This window comes from Ceratotherium simum, chromosome 10 (genome assembly GCF_057802395.1).
Source record: "Ceratotherium simum simum isolate JZ-2026a chromosome 10, ASM5780239v1, whole genome shotgun sequence".
Classification (NCBI taxonomy): Eukaryota; Metazoa; Chordata; class Mammalia; order Perissodactyla; family Rhinocerotidae; genus Ceratotherium; species Ceratotherium simum.
In genome coordinates, this window is record NC_141909.1 from 54,518,782 (window position 1) to 54,532,794 (window position 14,013).

Consider the following 14,013-nt stretch of genomic DNA (forward strand, 5'->3'; position numbering starts at 1 on the left):
AAGCCTATTTGTTACGGTGTGACCATAAATAACTTCATTCACATGAATTTTCTTAGTTAACTGTGTAGGTGATGATCCTAGTTGTCATGGGTAGTTTATAGAAAGCAGGGGGCAATTCTTTTTGTCCCTTGCACGTAACAGGTGCTAAACATGCTGTATTCTGAGAAGGCAGATCACCGATTTTCCTGGGGAGCGGGACACTAGGTTCTCTTTAGTGGCTCTCAGCCAAGAGAAGATTGTGGGGAGGGCCATCTACCCAGCTTCCTCACCCTGGAAACTGTTTCTGGCTTCTGCTGGAAGCTGTTTGCTGGGAGATGTGTCAAAGCTACCTACACTTCTTTATGCAAATCTGTGGGCATTCTGATAGTGTAGACGACATATAATTGCACTGGATGTTTATCCAGAGAGTTAAATATTTTTTTTTATTTACAGCTAGATTTAAAATAAGATAAAACACATATAATATATTTTTAAAGATCTCTTTCATCTGAATAATTTGTTCAGCGTAAAAGACTTAGGATGTTCTTTGTAGTGCTTTCCCCGCATTAGATGATCAGAACTTTCTGAATTCAAAGAAACCAGAAGCGATGTCTGAATGATAAGATTTGAGAATAAAGAACTCTACAAATTTGAAAACACTCTAATTAATGTGACAGAAGTAGAGGACTAATGTGGATGAAAATAAATGTAAATGCAAAGCTTAGAAAATAAGTGGAATTGTCGGTTGGGGTGAACTTTGGGTACTCCTTCAGAAAAGTTTCCTATAATCTTGAAAATGAAAAATATTAGGGCAGTGTTTGAGAAAGATCTGCGTTGGGATGTACACAGCAAAGTATCTGATCTTTGAGAAAAATGACAAAATGGAATGGCTTCTGCTCTGTAGAGTGTACCTGATGGAGTCACATTTGGAGACACGGTGCTCCTCATGCCCAGGGTCTACAGGGCTTGGTTTCAGGGGCTCACCAGCCAAGCCCTGAATATGGCTCAGCCACTTCTGAGCCAGTTGTTTTCTGAAGCCCCTGCAAATTCTGAGACCATATTTCCTGATGTCGAGGCTCCTTTTTGTCACACCTCCAGTCAAAGTGTGCCTCGGTTCAGAGTTACTACTTCAGGGAGGGGACCACTCTCTGAGGATTTCTTGACAGGTGTAGGGAATGAACAAAAGATCTTTTTCCCTCTACCCTTCTAGGTTCTCCAGCTGGGGCCTCTGTAAATTTGACTGACAAAACATAGAGGAACAAGAGAAAAGCATGCAAATTTGTTTTAGTTTTATGTGACATGGGAGCCTTCATAAGGAAATGAAGTCTTGAAGAAATGGTTAACCTGAGTGGTTATACTAGGCTTGATGATGAGTGGAAAAAATGCGATAAGACAAAAAGGTCTAAGTTAAGGGCAGTAAACTGGGGGAAACTTAGCAAGACCTGTTCTTTCAGATTTCTCTTGTCCTATGCCTATGGAGATAAAGATGCTCCTTTCCTGCAGGTATGGGAGGGCATCTCTCACATGAGGGTCTTATGACCTGCTTTAGGGGAGAAGGAGGAGGTCAGAGAGTCCTTCCTTTACCTGCTGTTTCTCAAATTCCTTCAGCTTCAAATGTTCAATATGCCAAGGTGCTGTATTTTAGGGTAGTGTGTTCTGAACCCCGTCACAGGCTGTTTTTCTCCCAGCTTTCAGGAGTATGTTTGATGACTAGGTCTTGCAAAAGGTTATAGGCTCATAGCTCTAGAAGAGGGAGTTGGAAGGCATAGGTTCAAGTCCCAGCTTTATTAGGTGAGTTCTTACTCACTCTCTGCCTCTATACCCCAGTCTGAAAAAGGAGGTTAGTAATAGTTACCCAGCCTCTGATTCTAATAAGAATCAAATATGATAATACAAGGGGAAATACTTTGTTGGCTATGAACGTAAGGAATTATTTAATTTTCAATATGTGGAATATATAGATGTTGTGAGAATATAATAAATCTATGAATTAATAGAGATGTCACCAAACAACCATTCATGGGAACACTCGATTAGTAATAATGTTTCTCAACGCCTCCTACATATTAGAACCACCTGGGGGAGCTTCTTTTAAAAACTATTAAGTCAATATCTAATTGAGTTAGATTGGCTAGGGTTGGGGCTAGGGCAGCCTAAAAGTGTAGTCTTAGAAGAATGTTACATTTGTGGTTGTTATCTAGACAACAATGTTCTTAGAGCTCAAAAAATTAGGGGTGGGTGATATAAGAACAGATATTGAGAAGACAGTTTTTTGTAGCCTGAGGTTGTAGACACATCATGTACTCCCCTTTTCACACAGAAACTACCCTACAGGGTTTCTGAGAGGAACTGACGTTCTTGGGTACCCAGCAACAGAGGTAACATAAAAGCAGGAATACCTCATATGTCTCTAGCTAGAGTTTTAATTCATCCTGGGCCATGACACTTTTTTTTTTTAGCAGACATTGAAAGTGGTTTTGAGTGGTGATGGTTATTGAATTTTCTTGTAATGGAAATGTCCTGTGACAGCTCTGACCTCAGGTGGGAGAGAACAAGCTTCCCCTCCCCACGTAATCAATGACTTCAGTCTGCTGCTGCTTTGGCCTGGGTCTCAAGCTTCAAGAAAATCTCAGATTTGCCAGTATCTGAAATATTTTGGGATGTGAGAGGATTGCTGTTCTCAAATTGAGGCCCCAGACCAGCAAGACTAGCTCACCTGTTAGAAATGCAGATTCTCAGGCCCAACCCTAGAGCTACTAGATCAGAAACTGTGTTTCAACATCCCCTCCAGGAGACTCTGTTGCATGCTCAAGTTTGAGAACCACTGAGCTCACACAAAGGCTCTTTCCTTGTTTTTTACAATTGTTATTAGTGTGTTTTTCTCAATAGAAAAGCGTGAAACAGGCATTTGTAGGCATATGCCATACTTAGCTTTTCTTCCTTCTCCCCTCCTCCCTCTCCCCTCTGATGATGAGGCAGATCAGGGCTAGAGGGAAAATGAGGGGTAGCTTTAGATCTCTGAATTACTCTTTCATCAGGGTTCCTATTCCAATCTTTTAAAGGATAGTAATCAGGTAAAGATGCATTTTATATATAAATGTATAAAGATATACACAATGTATAAAGTTATATTGTTATAAATGTATAAAGATACATATAGTATATAAGTATACATTTTATATGTATTTCTCCAGTATAAATGTATAAAGATATACATAATGTATAAAGATATATTGTATATATAAAGGTATAAAGATAGACACAATATATAAAGATACATTGTGCATATATAAATCTCTCATGTAAATGCAGAGGAGTGCAAACCAGGAAATTCTAGAAATCAGGGCACCATTGGGAATTTGAAGGTCGTGAGAAGCAACTTGGGAGATTGGAGGTCATCAGGGGAGAGAAACAAATGTTGGATAGAGTGGAGAGAAGAACAAGGCCTGGTAAGGGCCACTGCATTGCACAACTCAAAAGGGGCCTGCCACCATTTGCCTAGAATTTCCTGCAAATGGTGCTCCCAGAGCTGCGTGGCGCAGGGCTGCAAGGGCAGAAGGCAGCCCTGGATGAGCCCCTAAGGTTTCTAGTCGGTCACACTGTGACTTCTTTAGGACTTTAGAATAGGTAACTGAAGACAGCTGTGCTGTCTCCTCCAAGAGTCTTTACAAATAGAATAAATTCTCATCTCTCTTGGGGGTCCTGAAGGCAGAGAGAAGAATCAGTGTTATCTTGTCTTTAGAACCCTTCCAACCATTAACAGTTGAAGTTGTGTTGTTGCCCTACCTATCTATCATCTATATTTATCTATCTGTCTGTCTATCTATCTATCTATATATCTGTCTACCTACCTACCTATCTATCTGTCTATCTATCATCTGTCATCTATCTCAAAGCACTTCTCTCCAGACACTCAAAGATATGGCCTATCTTTTAAACATCATGAGGGGAGTTAGCATGGATGGTCATCCCAATAACGAGAAATTAGGAATCTGTCCAGAGTGTTTCTAGTATCTAGATACGTGAATTTACCAGACGCTCTGCTAAGTGCCTATGTGCATTATCTCACTTAATCTTCACAGCCACCTTATGAGAGAGGTGCTGTTAATATCCTCAGTATATGTAGGTAGCTGAGAAGGGGTTTGAAATGATGTCAAAGCCTGAGGCTTTGTCTCTTCCACCTTACTATTTAATGATAGCTAAGGTCTTGATTCAGTGGGATTGTGGTTACCTGTTGGACCCTTCGTTCTCAGGGCTCATATTGAGACGTGCAATTACCTGTGCTCTTTATGTACTTGTGTTCTTTTTCTGGCTTGTGCTTCTAAACCTCTATTTGTGGCAATATTTTAAGTTAATTATTAGTACTCTAAAAGCTCTTAGACTTCCATGTAGTACTTTAAATACGCTGTGACTTTTTAAAATAAAAAATTAAGCACTGAGAGTTAGGCATCATTCTCCTTTCTATGGGCTGAGCTTCAGTGTTATAAGAGGAACTCACTAATGAAACAGACATTTAAAAAGCCTCCCTAAAGATTTAAGAGGGTCATATATTCTGTGGTAATTGTTATTTTCCTAGTTAACTTCATCTCCACTTGTGTACCTGCTACAAATGTTTAATTATGTTCAATTATTCTGTGTCTTATAATTTACATTGTCTTTTATATCCTCTTATTGTCCTAAGTATTTTGTTAGATGGTATGTGTGGTCTATTTTTTAAGCACATCTACATAATTCTTTGGAGTGAACTTTCCTTAATAGCTACTTAGAACATCAAAGAATTTCACTGCCTATGTACTTCTGGCATATTTTCAAGGAACCGAGGATTAATTTATTGTATGTCCAACAGTCATGAATTCTTACTGCTTTATTGAAAGAAGAAATGTATAAATAAGATTCTTTCTTCTTTTTATTTCAGGAATTACAACATATTGTTAGATCACAACACATCAGAGCAGAAAAAGGTAAGCATGGATCTGTATGAATGTTTGAAATCCCGTAGGGTGATTATTCTTCAGGCTAATGTGGTTTCTCTCATCTCCAGCTGCGGTGGAAGGTTCATGGTTAGATCTGGCCAGGAGGGGCAAGCCTGATGCTCAGCCTTTTGCTCATCTCACTATTAATGCCACTGACATCCCCTCAGGTAAGTTCCATTTGCATCCAGCCTGAAAAATATTTCGAGAGTCATTTATCGGCTCATTTGCATACCCAAACCTATTATTAACCTGTTAGTAACATTTTGAGAGCCCTTAACTTCTAGACCAGAAGAAAGACCATTTAGACTTCAGTTGATAATCCATGTCATGGAAACAGTGATTCTCAATCATGCCAGAATGGACATCATCACCACATTCATTTTCAGATCATCAGAGTGGGTTTATTTTAAATGACTACCATTCAAGTTGCATACCTGGAAAGGACAATCCCTTGCTATTTTCGTCTATGTTTACCCAAGCTAAAGTTGACACATCCCCACTGCTGACCTGTGTGGTGCATGGATTCATCTAGGTAGCCATATACTCAGCCATCTCCTGCGGGGTTCCAGGTAGGGGCCTAACAGAGTGAAATTTAAGAGACAGTAGCCCTCTACAAAATGAGACATACTCCTTCTTCTCCAGGGAGTTATCATTTTTGGGGTAAGACTTTAGCTCGATGGACTGGAGACCTGAGTATCTTTGGGAAATGAGGAAACCCAGAGCTCTACGCATACATCTACCTTAATGCACCAGCATTAAGCATTAAGCATTGTACAGTCCCCACCGGTTACTTCACATTGGGATAGGTGAGCATCAAAAAGATTACAAAGAACATTATGATAGAGTGACCCTTGGACATTGTTGTTATTGTTATGCCGTTTATTGAACACACACTATGTATCAGGCATTTTGCTCTGTATTCATTATCGCTAATCCTTACTACAACCCTGCAAGGTAGTGATTATCGTTCCGATTTTGCAGACAGGGAAACCAAGGTCCACATAGTTTAAGTTTTCTGCTCAAGGTTGCAGTGGTGGCAGGATTAGAAGTTGAATTCCACTTGAGCTGATTCCCAAGTCCATGCTTTTTCTACTGTAGGTTATCATATAAGCACCTGTGGCCAGTTGGCTTTGTCAGAGGGAAATAAAACCAGAGCTCGTGTATTTCTCTTTTCCCGTAAGAAGTAGATTAATGTAGTTTTAGTAGCAGGGGCTCTAAAGTCTGACTGCCTGGGTTGGAGGCCCCACTGTACTACTTACTGGCTGTGTGGCCTTGTGCAAATTATTGGGACCATTTGTGCGTCCGCTTCTTTGTGGGGATAGTAATAGTATCCACCTCATGGGGCAGCTATGTAGATTTAATGAGATAACGAGCCACTAACACTTATAGGGAAGCTGGCATATAGAAAACACTCAGTGAATGTAATTTGTCATTATTATTCAAGTTTAATTAAATAATTATACATATTCTAATTTTTTTCCAAAAAATGATTCAAGGCAAGTTTTTCTTAGAGTTATTAAAAAAAAAATCTAAGCTTTAATAAATGATTTTGAAGCCACTATCATAGCATGGGCTGTGGAGGGATTTTTCCTGACTGCAGACAAAGAAAGTAAGAAACCAACTCTTTGGTTTTTAGAAGATTTTCCTAAACTATCTATCCTGTCCTGGGTACTTGCTTCATCAACAAATTTTTCTCTGTGTGTGTGTGTATGTGTGCCTTACAGTAGAGCTAATTTTCTGACTGGAAAACTATTTTGCATGTTAGCAAAGGCAATCAAATTAATAGTGATGTATCAGCTGGGTGTGCTGTGAATGTACTCTGCATTTATCTTTTCAGTTCATTTTAAATGGCACATGATAAATATTGCATTAGACTGTGTGCCAAAGTGTGTTTGGCAATAGCATGTTTGAGTTATAAAGCTCTCCCCAGGTACCTAGTATCAAATCATTGCCAAAAAATAAGGCAAACTCCTGGTTATTTTCTGATGGTTCTTGAGTTGGAGACTGAGGGAAATGCATAAGTGTGTGCTTCTGTTTAAGAAAGTAGAATTTGCTCCTCTGGCTGGGCCAACAACCTCTTGAGTCCATTTATCTCCAGGTTTGGGCCAGTACTGGATACTTCAGAGGAAGATGGCTTTAATTTTGTATGTTCATTTTGGGCCTCTGTTCTATACTTATTTACACATAAGAAAGAAGTCAGAATCTGCTTTATGTTGGCTGTTAGCTGACGCATTTTCAAACTTCTTGAAGAAATGTACTGGGAAGTTTTAGTGAGGTCAGAATATGTGGCTCTCTTCAGGGGGGGTGCTCAGGCTAAATATTTGGAGAGGCTTCTTCTCCAACATCTAACAGCACAGACCTTGGGGCTGAGGAGCTGGAGGAAGAGGTCATCAGCATGCCTCGTTAGTAATGGAAACCCAGGTTTGCGTGTGAGGTCCTTCAGCCTGATTGCTGCATATTTTCTCATCTTTTCTCCTGTGTATTCCTATTCATGAGTCCTCCAGTTCACACTGACAGCTTTTCTCCCTTTCTCCTCTGCGTGCTGTGTGCATTCCATCCATTGCTCGAACAGTTTCCTTCACTGACAGTACTCTCCCTTTTCTCAGCCCATCCACATTTGACCCGAGTCCTCCCTGTCCTCTGGCTCCTCTGTCCCCTCATTGGGCTGAGCTCTCCTGATCGCCATTAATTTCTGCAGCTTTCACTTGGCAGTTGCTTTAACTGAACTGCAACCACGCGCTATGTGATATGCAGAAATGAAAATGTTATGTTTTTCATTTTATTTGCCCATTTCTTATTTTCTCCACTACTAGTGGTAAGTGCCTTGAGGGTGCCTTGCTTGATATAATTCTTAATTATGGGCAGAGTGAATGCCCACAGAAAGCACTATTCAGATATTTATTGAATGACTGATCAACTGAATTGATCAGAGAATGGGATAAAAATAGAGATACATTTGGTAGAAAATAAGGACACTCCTTGCACTTGACTTTAGATACAATGAGAGTAGTATGTGGTCACGGTTCCTGTCTTCTCCTCTCTATTTCATATTCCTTCCTTGCCTTCCCAGACCATATCTCCAAGCCCTTGGTCTAACACTAGCTGACTTTATCTTAGTCATTCTGCTGCTCTCTGTTAAGAACAATCATAAGAGGTAAACTGTAAGATCAATAATTGATTGAATAAAGGATTGAATACAGGAGTAGGGTAAGAAGGAGGGAGACATGGGCTGGTTTGAGTTAGGAAACATCTTGAATTTTATTAGCTTTGTCAATGAATTAGATGGCTATTTACCAGCCTGGAGGAATTACTTTACTAGTGTTTATGAGGATATGTTGAACAGAGTCTTGTAGTCTCATTTTGACTCACTGGGGACCATGGAATGATATTTACATTTGGGACACTTTAAACTGGCATGACCTGAGGTCGGACCTCCGATGAAAAAGGACGTGTGCTGTGGTGGGACCTGGAGGCAGCAGTGTCTGAGCTGGCTTCTCAGGCTCGCTCTAGCGCCCTCCTGTGGATAAGGTGTGGAGTTGAGGAAATATGCCGTCTCTGGACAGAAGGATTGGAACCATTGGCTTCTTTGCCTTTACTGGCCTTTCTAATGATGTCTCATTACAGCTGGGCCCTTGCTGCATTTTTTCCCTCCCACTTACCCCACCCCCTGGTTGGTTCTTGGAACAGCCGGGTATTGAGGTCCCCAGACCGTAGCCTAGCTGTGCAGTGGCCCTCCAGAGACAGCAGAATATTCTCCTTTTTGTGGCTCTCTAGAGAAAAATGCAGGTGTTCAAGGTTCCCCAAGATTCAGGCCAGTCTGGAAAGGTATCCAGTGTGAGTTTCTGATTCTACAAGGATCTCCCAAGGACCCACTCTAACTAAAGGATTGTCAGCTCCGATGGATCGATGGAATCCACTTTAACTGTGGGCTGATTTCTCTTGGGTGACAAGCAGCAAAGAACTTCTCCCTGATGGGAGAAGTTCCTGCCCTCAGGAACTTCTGGAATTAGCAGAAGCTAATCCCAACCCAATTCTGAGACTCCTGTTTTGCCTTGTTGAAATCCTAACAGATGACAACCTTAATTTGGCATAAGTATTGACAAAATCCTCTGGAGGACAAATGTGTTTTTGGACTTTTCACAGTATAAAAACTTTTCCCCCACTAACTGACACCTTTTCTAGTTGGACAATAGGTGTCCACATAAATACAAATGTTTGATTAATTGGGTTTATCATGAAGGTATTGCCAATTCTTAAAGACCTAGTACAATACACTAAAGACCTGAAATATTTAAATCACTGGATACATTGCTGATTTAGAAGATTTTTTAGAAACTTCCACTGCTCTAGAAACAGTAACGTGAGGCTCACTTGTCACATTTCAGGTGTGAAAAGGGGCTGAAGGAGAATTCTGGTCAATCAGGAGAGATTTTACCATCCTTGGGTCACAAAGGATTGTGTGAAGTTGTGAAGCTGGGGAGTGCAAAGCCAGGAATATTTTCTTCATGAACTTCTCCCAGGACAGCTTTTCAGTTGTGTGAGCCTGGGAGGCATTTGGGTTACTGGAGGAGGGGAAAATTGATGGTGATGAAAATAGTTTAGGAATTTGACCTTTTGGTCAAAGGTATTGTGACCCAGATTTTCATCTCCTTCTACGTATCCCTCTCTATGAATTAAAAGAGAAGATGGAGTCAAGTGAAGTATGAAAGTTCTCTTCCTACACTTGTTTCTTGCTTTCCTGTCTCAGAAGCCTTTGGCCCACTCTCTTCCTTCAACCTTGAATGACGTTCCTGCTTCTGTTGGCTGCTTCCTATTCCTCCTTAAGTTCTCAGGCTCAGTAGCACAACAAAGTCACTCTTCATTCCTCTGGGAGGAAATAGTCTCTCCTTCCTTTGAATTCCCATAGCAATTATCTGCACCTTTCCTGTCAGGGCTGGCTCTCCTTGCTTCTTATCTGAACACATATCATACTTATCCCTCACATACTGTAGGTTTCCTGAGGGCAGGAAAAGTGAGATTTTGTCTTTGTACCGTCTCAAGTGCTTAGTAGAGAGCACTAAGTACATCTTAATGTGTTTCTCCCCTTTTAGAAAATAAATTCTGAAAGTAATTCTCCCATTGGAACAATGCTTTTTATAGTATGTTTTTCTCCAACCTCATAGAATTATGAGGATGTCTTTCTCATAGAAGGGGTGGATTTTAAATCACATGCCCCTCTTCTCCTCAGGTTCCCACAAAGTGAGTCTGTCCTCCTGGTACCATGACCGAGGTTGGGCCAAGATCTCCAACATGACTTTCAGCAACGGAAAACTAAAAGTTAACCAAGATGGCTTTTATTACCTGTATGCCAACATTTGCTTTCGACATCATGAAACTTCAGGAGACCTCGCTACGGAGTATCTTCAGCTGATGGTGTATGTCACTAAAACCAGCATCAAAATCCCAAGTTCTCATACCCTGATGAAAGGAGGAAGCACCAAATACTGGTCAGGGAATTCTGAATTCCACTTCTACTCCATAAATGTTGGAGGATTTTTTAAGCTACGGTCTGGTGAGGAAATAAGCATTGAGGTATCCAACCCTTCACTACTGGATCCAGATCAAGATGCAACGTACTTTGGGGCTTTTAAAGTTCGAGATATAGATTGAGCCCCATTTTGTGGAGTGTTATCATGTATTTCCTAGGATGTGTGGAAAACATTTTTTAAACAAGCCAAAAAAGATGTATATAGGTGTGTGAGACTACTAAGAGATATGACCCACAATGGTACAAGAAGACTCTATCCATGCTTTTGACTCTGTAGAAAGCACATGTATTTACAGCCAATGGGAGATGTTGGACTCAAGGTGTGTTACAATCGAAAGGCTTTCTTACACAATGGTTTTGAAATTTTGTAATGAATTCCTAGAATTAAACCGAATCAGAGCAATTATGGTTGCCTTTATGAAAAACTGCATTTGGGCTATGAGATGGGTTAATTCTCTGGGTCTAGCCTGCAGTTATGTGCCACTATGCAGCTAATTGCAAATGGATGATCATCAGAAGGGTTAAGTTCTTTTGAATTGTTACATCATGCTGGAACCTGCAAATAAATACTTTTTCTAATGAGGAAAGAATATATATGTATTTTTATATAATATCTAAAGTTATATTTCAGATGTAATGTTTTCTGTGCAAGGTATTGTAAATTATATTTGTGCTATAGTATTTGATTCAAAATATTTAAAAAGTCTTGCTGTTGACATATTTAATGTTTTAAATGTACAGACGTATTTAACTGGTGCACTTTGTAAATCCCCTGGGGAAAACTTGCAGCTAAGGGAAAAAAATGTTGGTTGCTAGTATCAACTGTATTATATTTCTTCATTCTTTTTAACTTAATAGATTTTTCAGACTTGTCAAGTCTCTGCAAAAAAATTTAAATAGATGCCTTGAATAATAAGCAGGATGTTGGCCACCAGGTGCCTTTCAAATTTAGAAGCTAATTGACTTCAGAAAGCTGACATTGCCAAAAAGGATACATAATGGGCTACTGGAATCTGTCAAGAGTATTTATATAATTATTAAACAGGTGTTTTTTTCTACAAGTGCTGCAAATTGTAAATTTTTTTTAATGGAAAAGTTATCAGTGGCTTATCAGCAAAAAAAATCCTGTTTTTAATTTAGTGGAAGTTATTTTATACTGTACAATAAAAACATTGCCTTTGAATGTTAATTTTTTGGTACCAAAATAAATTTATAAGAAGACCTGCCTTGTGATTTTGTCCTTCTCTTTTATGTCTGTCTTGCTCTGTGATCCTAGTCCCTCCAGTATGGTAATATGGTTTCCATCTTTCCAAAGGTTACTGGGAGAAATGCAGATTTAATTAAAAATTAGGAACAGATTCAATTAAATTAACGAACCTTGGAATTTGAAAAATAATTTGTAAGAAATTTGTATGCAAGAATGTACCTAGCTAGAAAAGAGTCATCTTCACTTGAAAAAGAAAGGTTTATGTTATGCTTATATCATGAGAAAAATATGGTGCCTTGTAGAAGTTCATAATGCCCTATGAACAACTGTTTGACTGAGAAACCACCAAACATTTTATACCCTTCCCCAGTGGAGAAGGATTAACAGTAGACTGGATGCTCATCCTCATGGAAATTTATGTGGACGAGCTGTCCAACCTGGGTTGGTTACTCACGTGAGAGATATAAGAAAACAAGCAGCTTGGAAGGCACAGGAAGCCATAATTTAAGGCACTTGGCCATTTGTGGATAAATGTTTCTTGATGGTTGTAACAGGAGAGAAGGAGAAAAGAAACAGCAGATGTTACAAAGAAAAAATTGTAAATTTTAAACAGCAGAGCTTTATTGGCAGGTCTCAATCATTGACAAAAATACACCTATTGTTTCAAAACTATCAGTCAATTTGAGGTAGGTGGGCACAAAATATAATTTCAGTGTTGCATATCCGAATTGCTGAGCCTTGGTTTGAGGAAAAATTAATTTTGATAAGTAATCGGAAACTTTCTCCACTCTCCATTGATAGAAAATCTTGTTATGCAGAGAGCCTTATTAGCTGCCCTTGCTCCTATAATGTGATTCTGTCATTTCCAAAGGTAAAGAACATTCATTCATTTGTTTGTTTGTTCCACATTGTTTATTGAGCACTAACTATGTGCTAGGCACTGTTCCAGGCACTGATGATACTATGGCACTCTTCCTGCCCTTGAGAAGTTTCCATTCTAGTAGGGAGCCAGCCACACAAGAGTTTGGTAAACCCCAGGGTATGGGCATGTAAAGCATGCTGTGGGAGCAGAGAGGAGGCCATCAAACCCAATCTTGGGGATCACAGAAGGTCTAGAAATGAAATTAGGCTGGATAGGAGATGGGCTGAAAGACTCCAAAAGTGGATATAGAATAGTCATTATTATTTTTAACTTAGAGGCAACTAACTTGCCATCCATCTAAGATGTGCTAAAACCCAAGGTCTACAGGTGGAAAGAACCTGGGATCTAGTGAGACAATACATGGTGGCACCAGCCAGACTGGGGAACTAACATGGCGGATGGTCTGCAATGCTAAGGGAGATCCTCTGTAGAAGACCTTGAAAATTCAACCTGGCTGGAATGTGAATTTTGTGTACATTAACAACCTGGTAGTTCAGGGATTTTAAGAGCTTTGCTGGAATGACTCTATGACTTAATGAAATGTTGGTGTGAACTGGCCTGTGCCTCGAAGGAGGCTACTGTAGAAAGTCGGTGTGGCAGAAGGTATGGGAAAGGCTTTCCCTCTTACCCAGGGATGCTCAAGGCTTTCCAGGATCTGATACCCTACTTTCCCACTCACGTGCTACTTTTTACTCCCGTTTTTTCTTCTCACTCGTCCCTTTTTCCATTTCCACTCTTCTGTATGTGTTTTAATCCTTTCCTTCCCGCCCCCCTGCCCCGCCCCATTTCCTCCTAATCCCTGGCTCTTGCTTCAGAGGACAATTTAGTTTCTCTGGTGGCCCTTGGGGAATAAGGAGGCTGTTGCATCTGAATGAGATGGACCCAGATCATGTCAACACTCAGCAATAGCTAAGTGAATGTGTTGAGGAGGGACAAAATCATGTCAGGAAACCAACACATACTGGAGGCTATGGTAAATTGAATTGTTTGCTCATTTTAAGTACTCCATTTCAATCTCCTTCCCAATACATGCCAAATCTGAAGGAAGGAAAGTGTGCCAAATTTGAAGTCATCTGTCTTCTTGAGTCGACTTTCACAACTATACCAGCTTCATGCACTTGCGTCTTTCCAAAACGCTACCTGTGCAGCGATTCTTGTTTAGTGAAGTCTCTTTCCTCCTTTTCCTCTTGCTTCCTTTTATCTCATCCATCTCCATCAGGCCATCCTAGAAAAGATATATCCAGAAAAGACGACCTATTTCCCTGGCGACTTAGGTGGGAACCCGAGCACGTCATGCCTCATCCTTTCTCTCTGCATCTGATTATTGATTTGGTTTGAGAGAGTGGTGTGCGGTTACACCTGTACATTCTGGGAACACAACTTCGACTCAACCTGCTGTTCCACG

The 14,013-nt window shown here is 40.1% G+C and overlaps 1 protein-coding gene across 1 annotated transcript in view; it reads left to right on the forward strand.

Moving 5' to 3' along the window:
- TNFSF11 (TNF superfamily member 11) overlaps nt 1-11,700 on the forward strand; it is a 31,189-nt gene extending 19,489 nt beyond the window's left edge. The window contains exons 3-5 of the mRNA XM_004433626.2: nt 4,895-4,940; nt 5,021-5,119; nt 10,180-11,700. Of these exons, the coding sequence (XP_004433683.1) occupies nt 4,895-4,940; nt 5,021-5,119; nt 10,180-10,601 (567 nt within the window). The 3' untranslated portion in view covers nt 10,602-11,700. The remainder of the gene's footprint in view (nt 1-4,894; nt 4,941-5,020; nt 5,120-10,179) is intronic.
- The last annotated feature ends 2,313 nt before the right edge of the window (nt 11,701-14,013 follow it).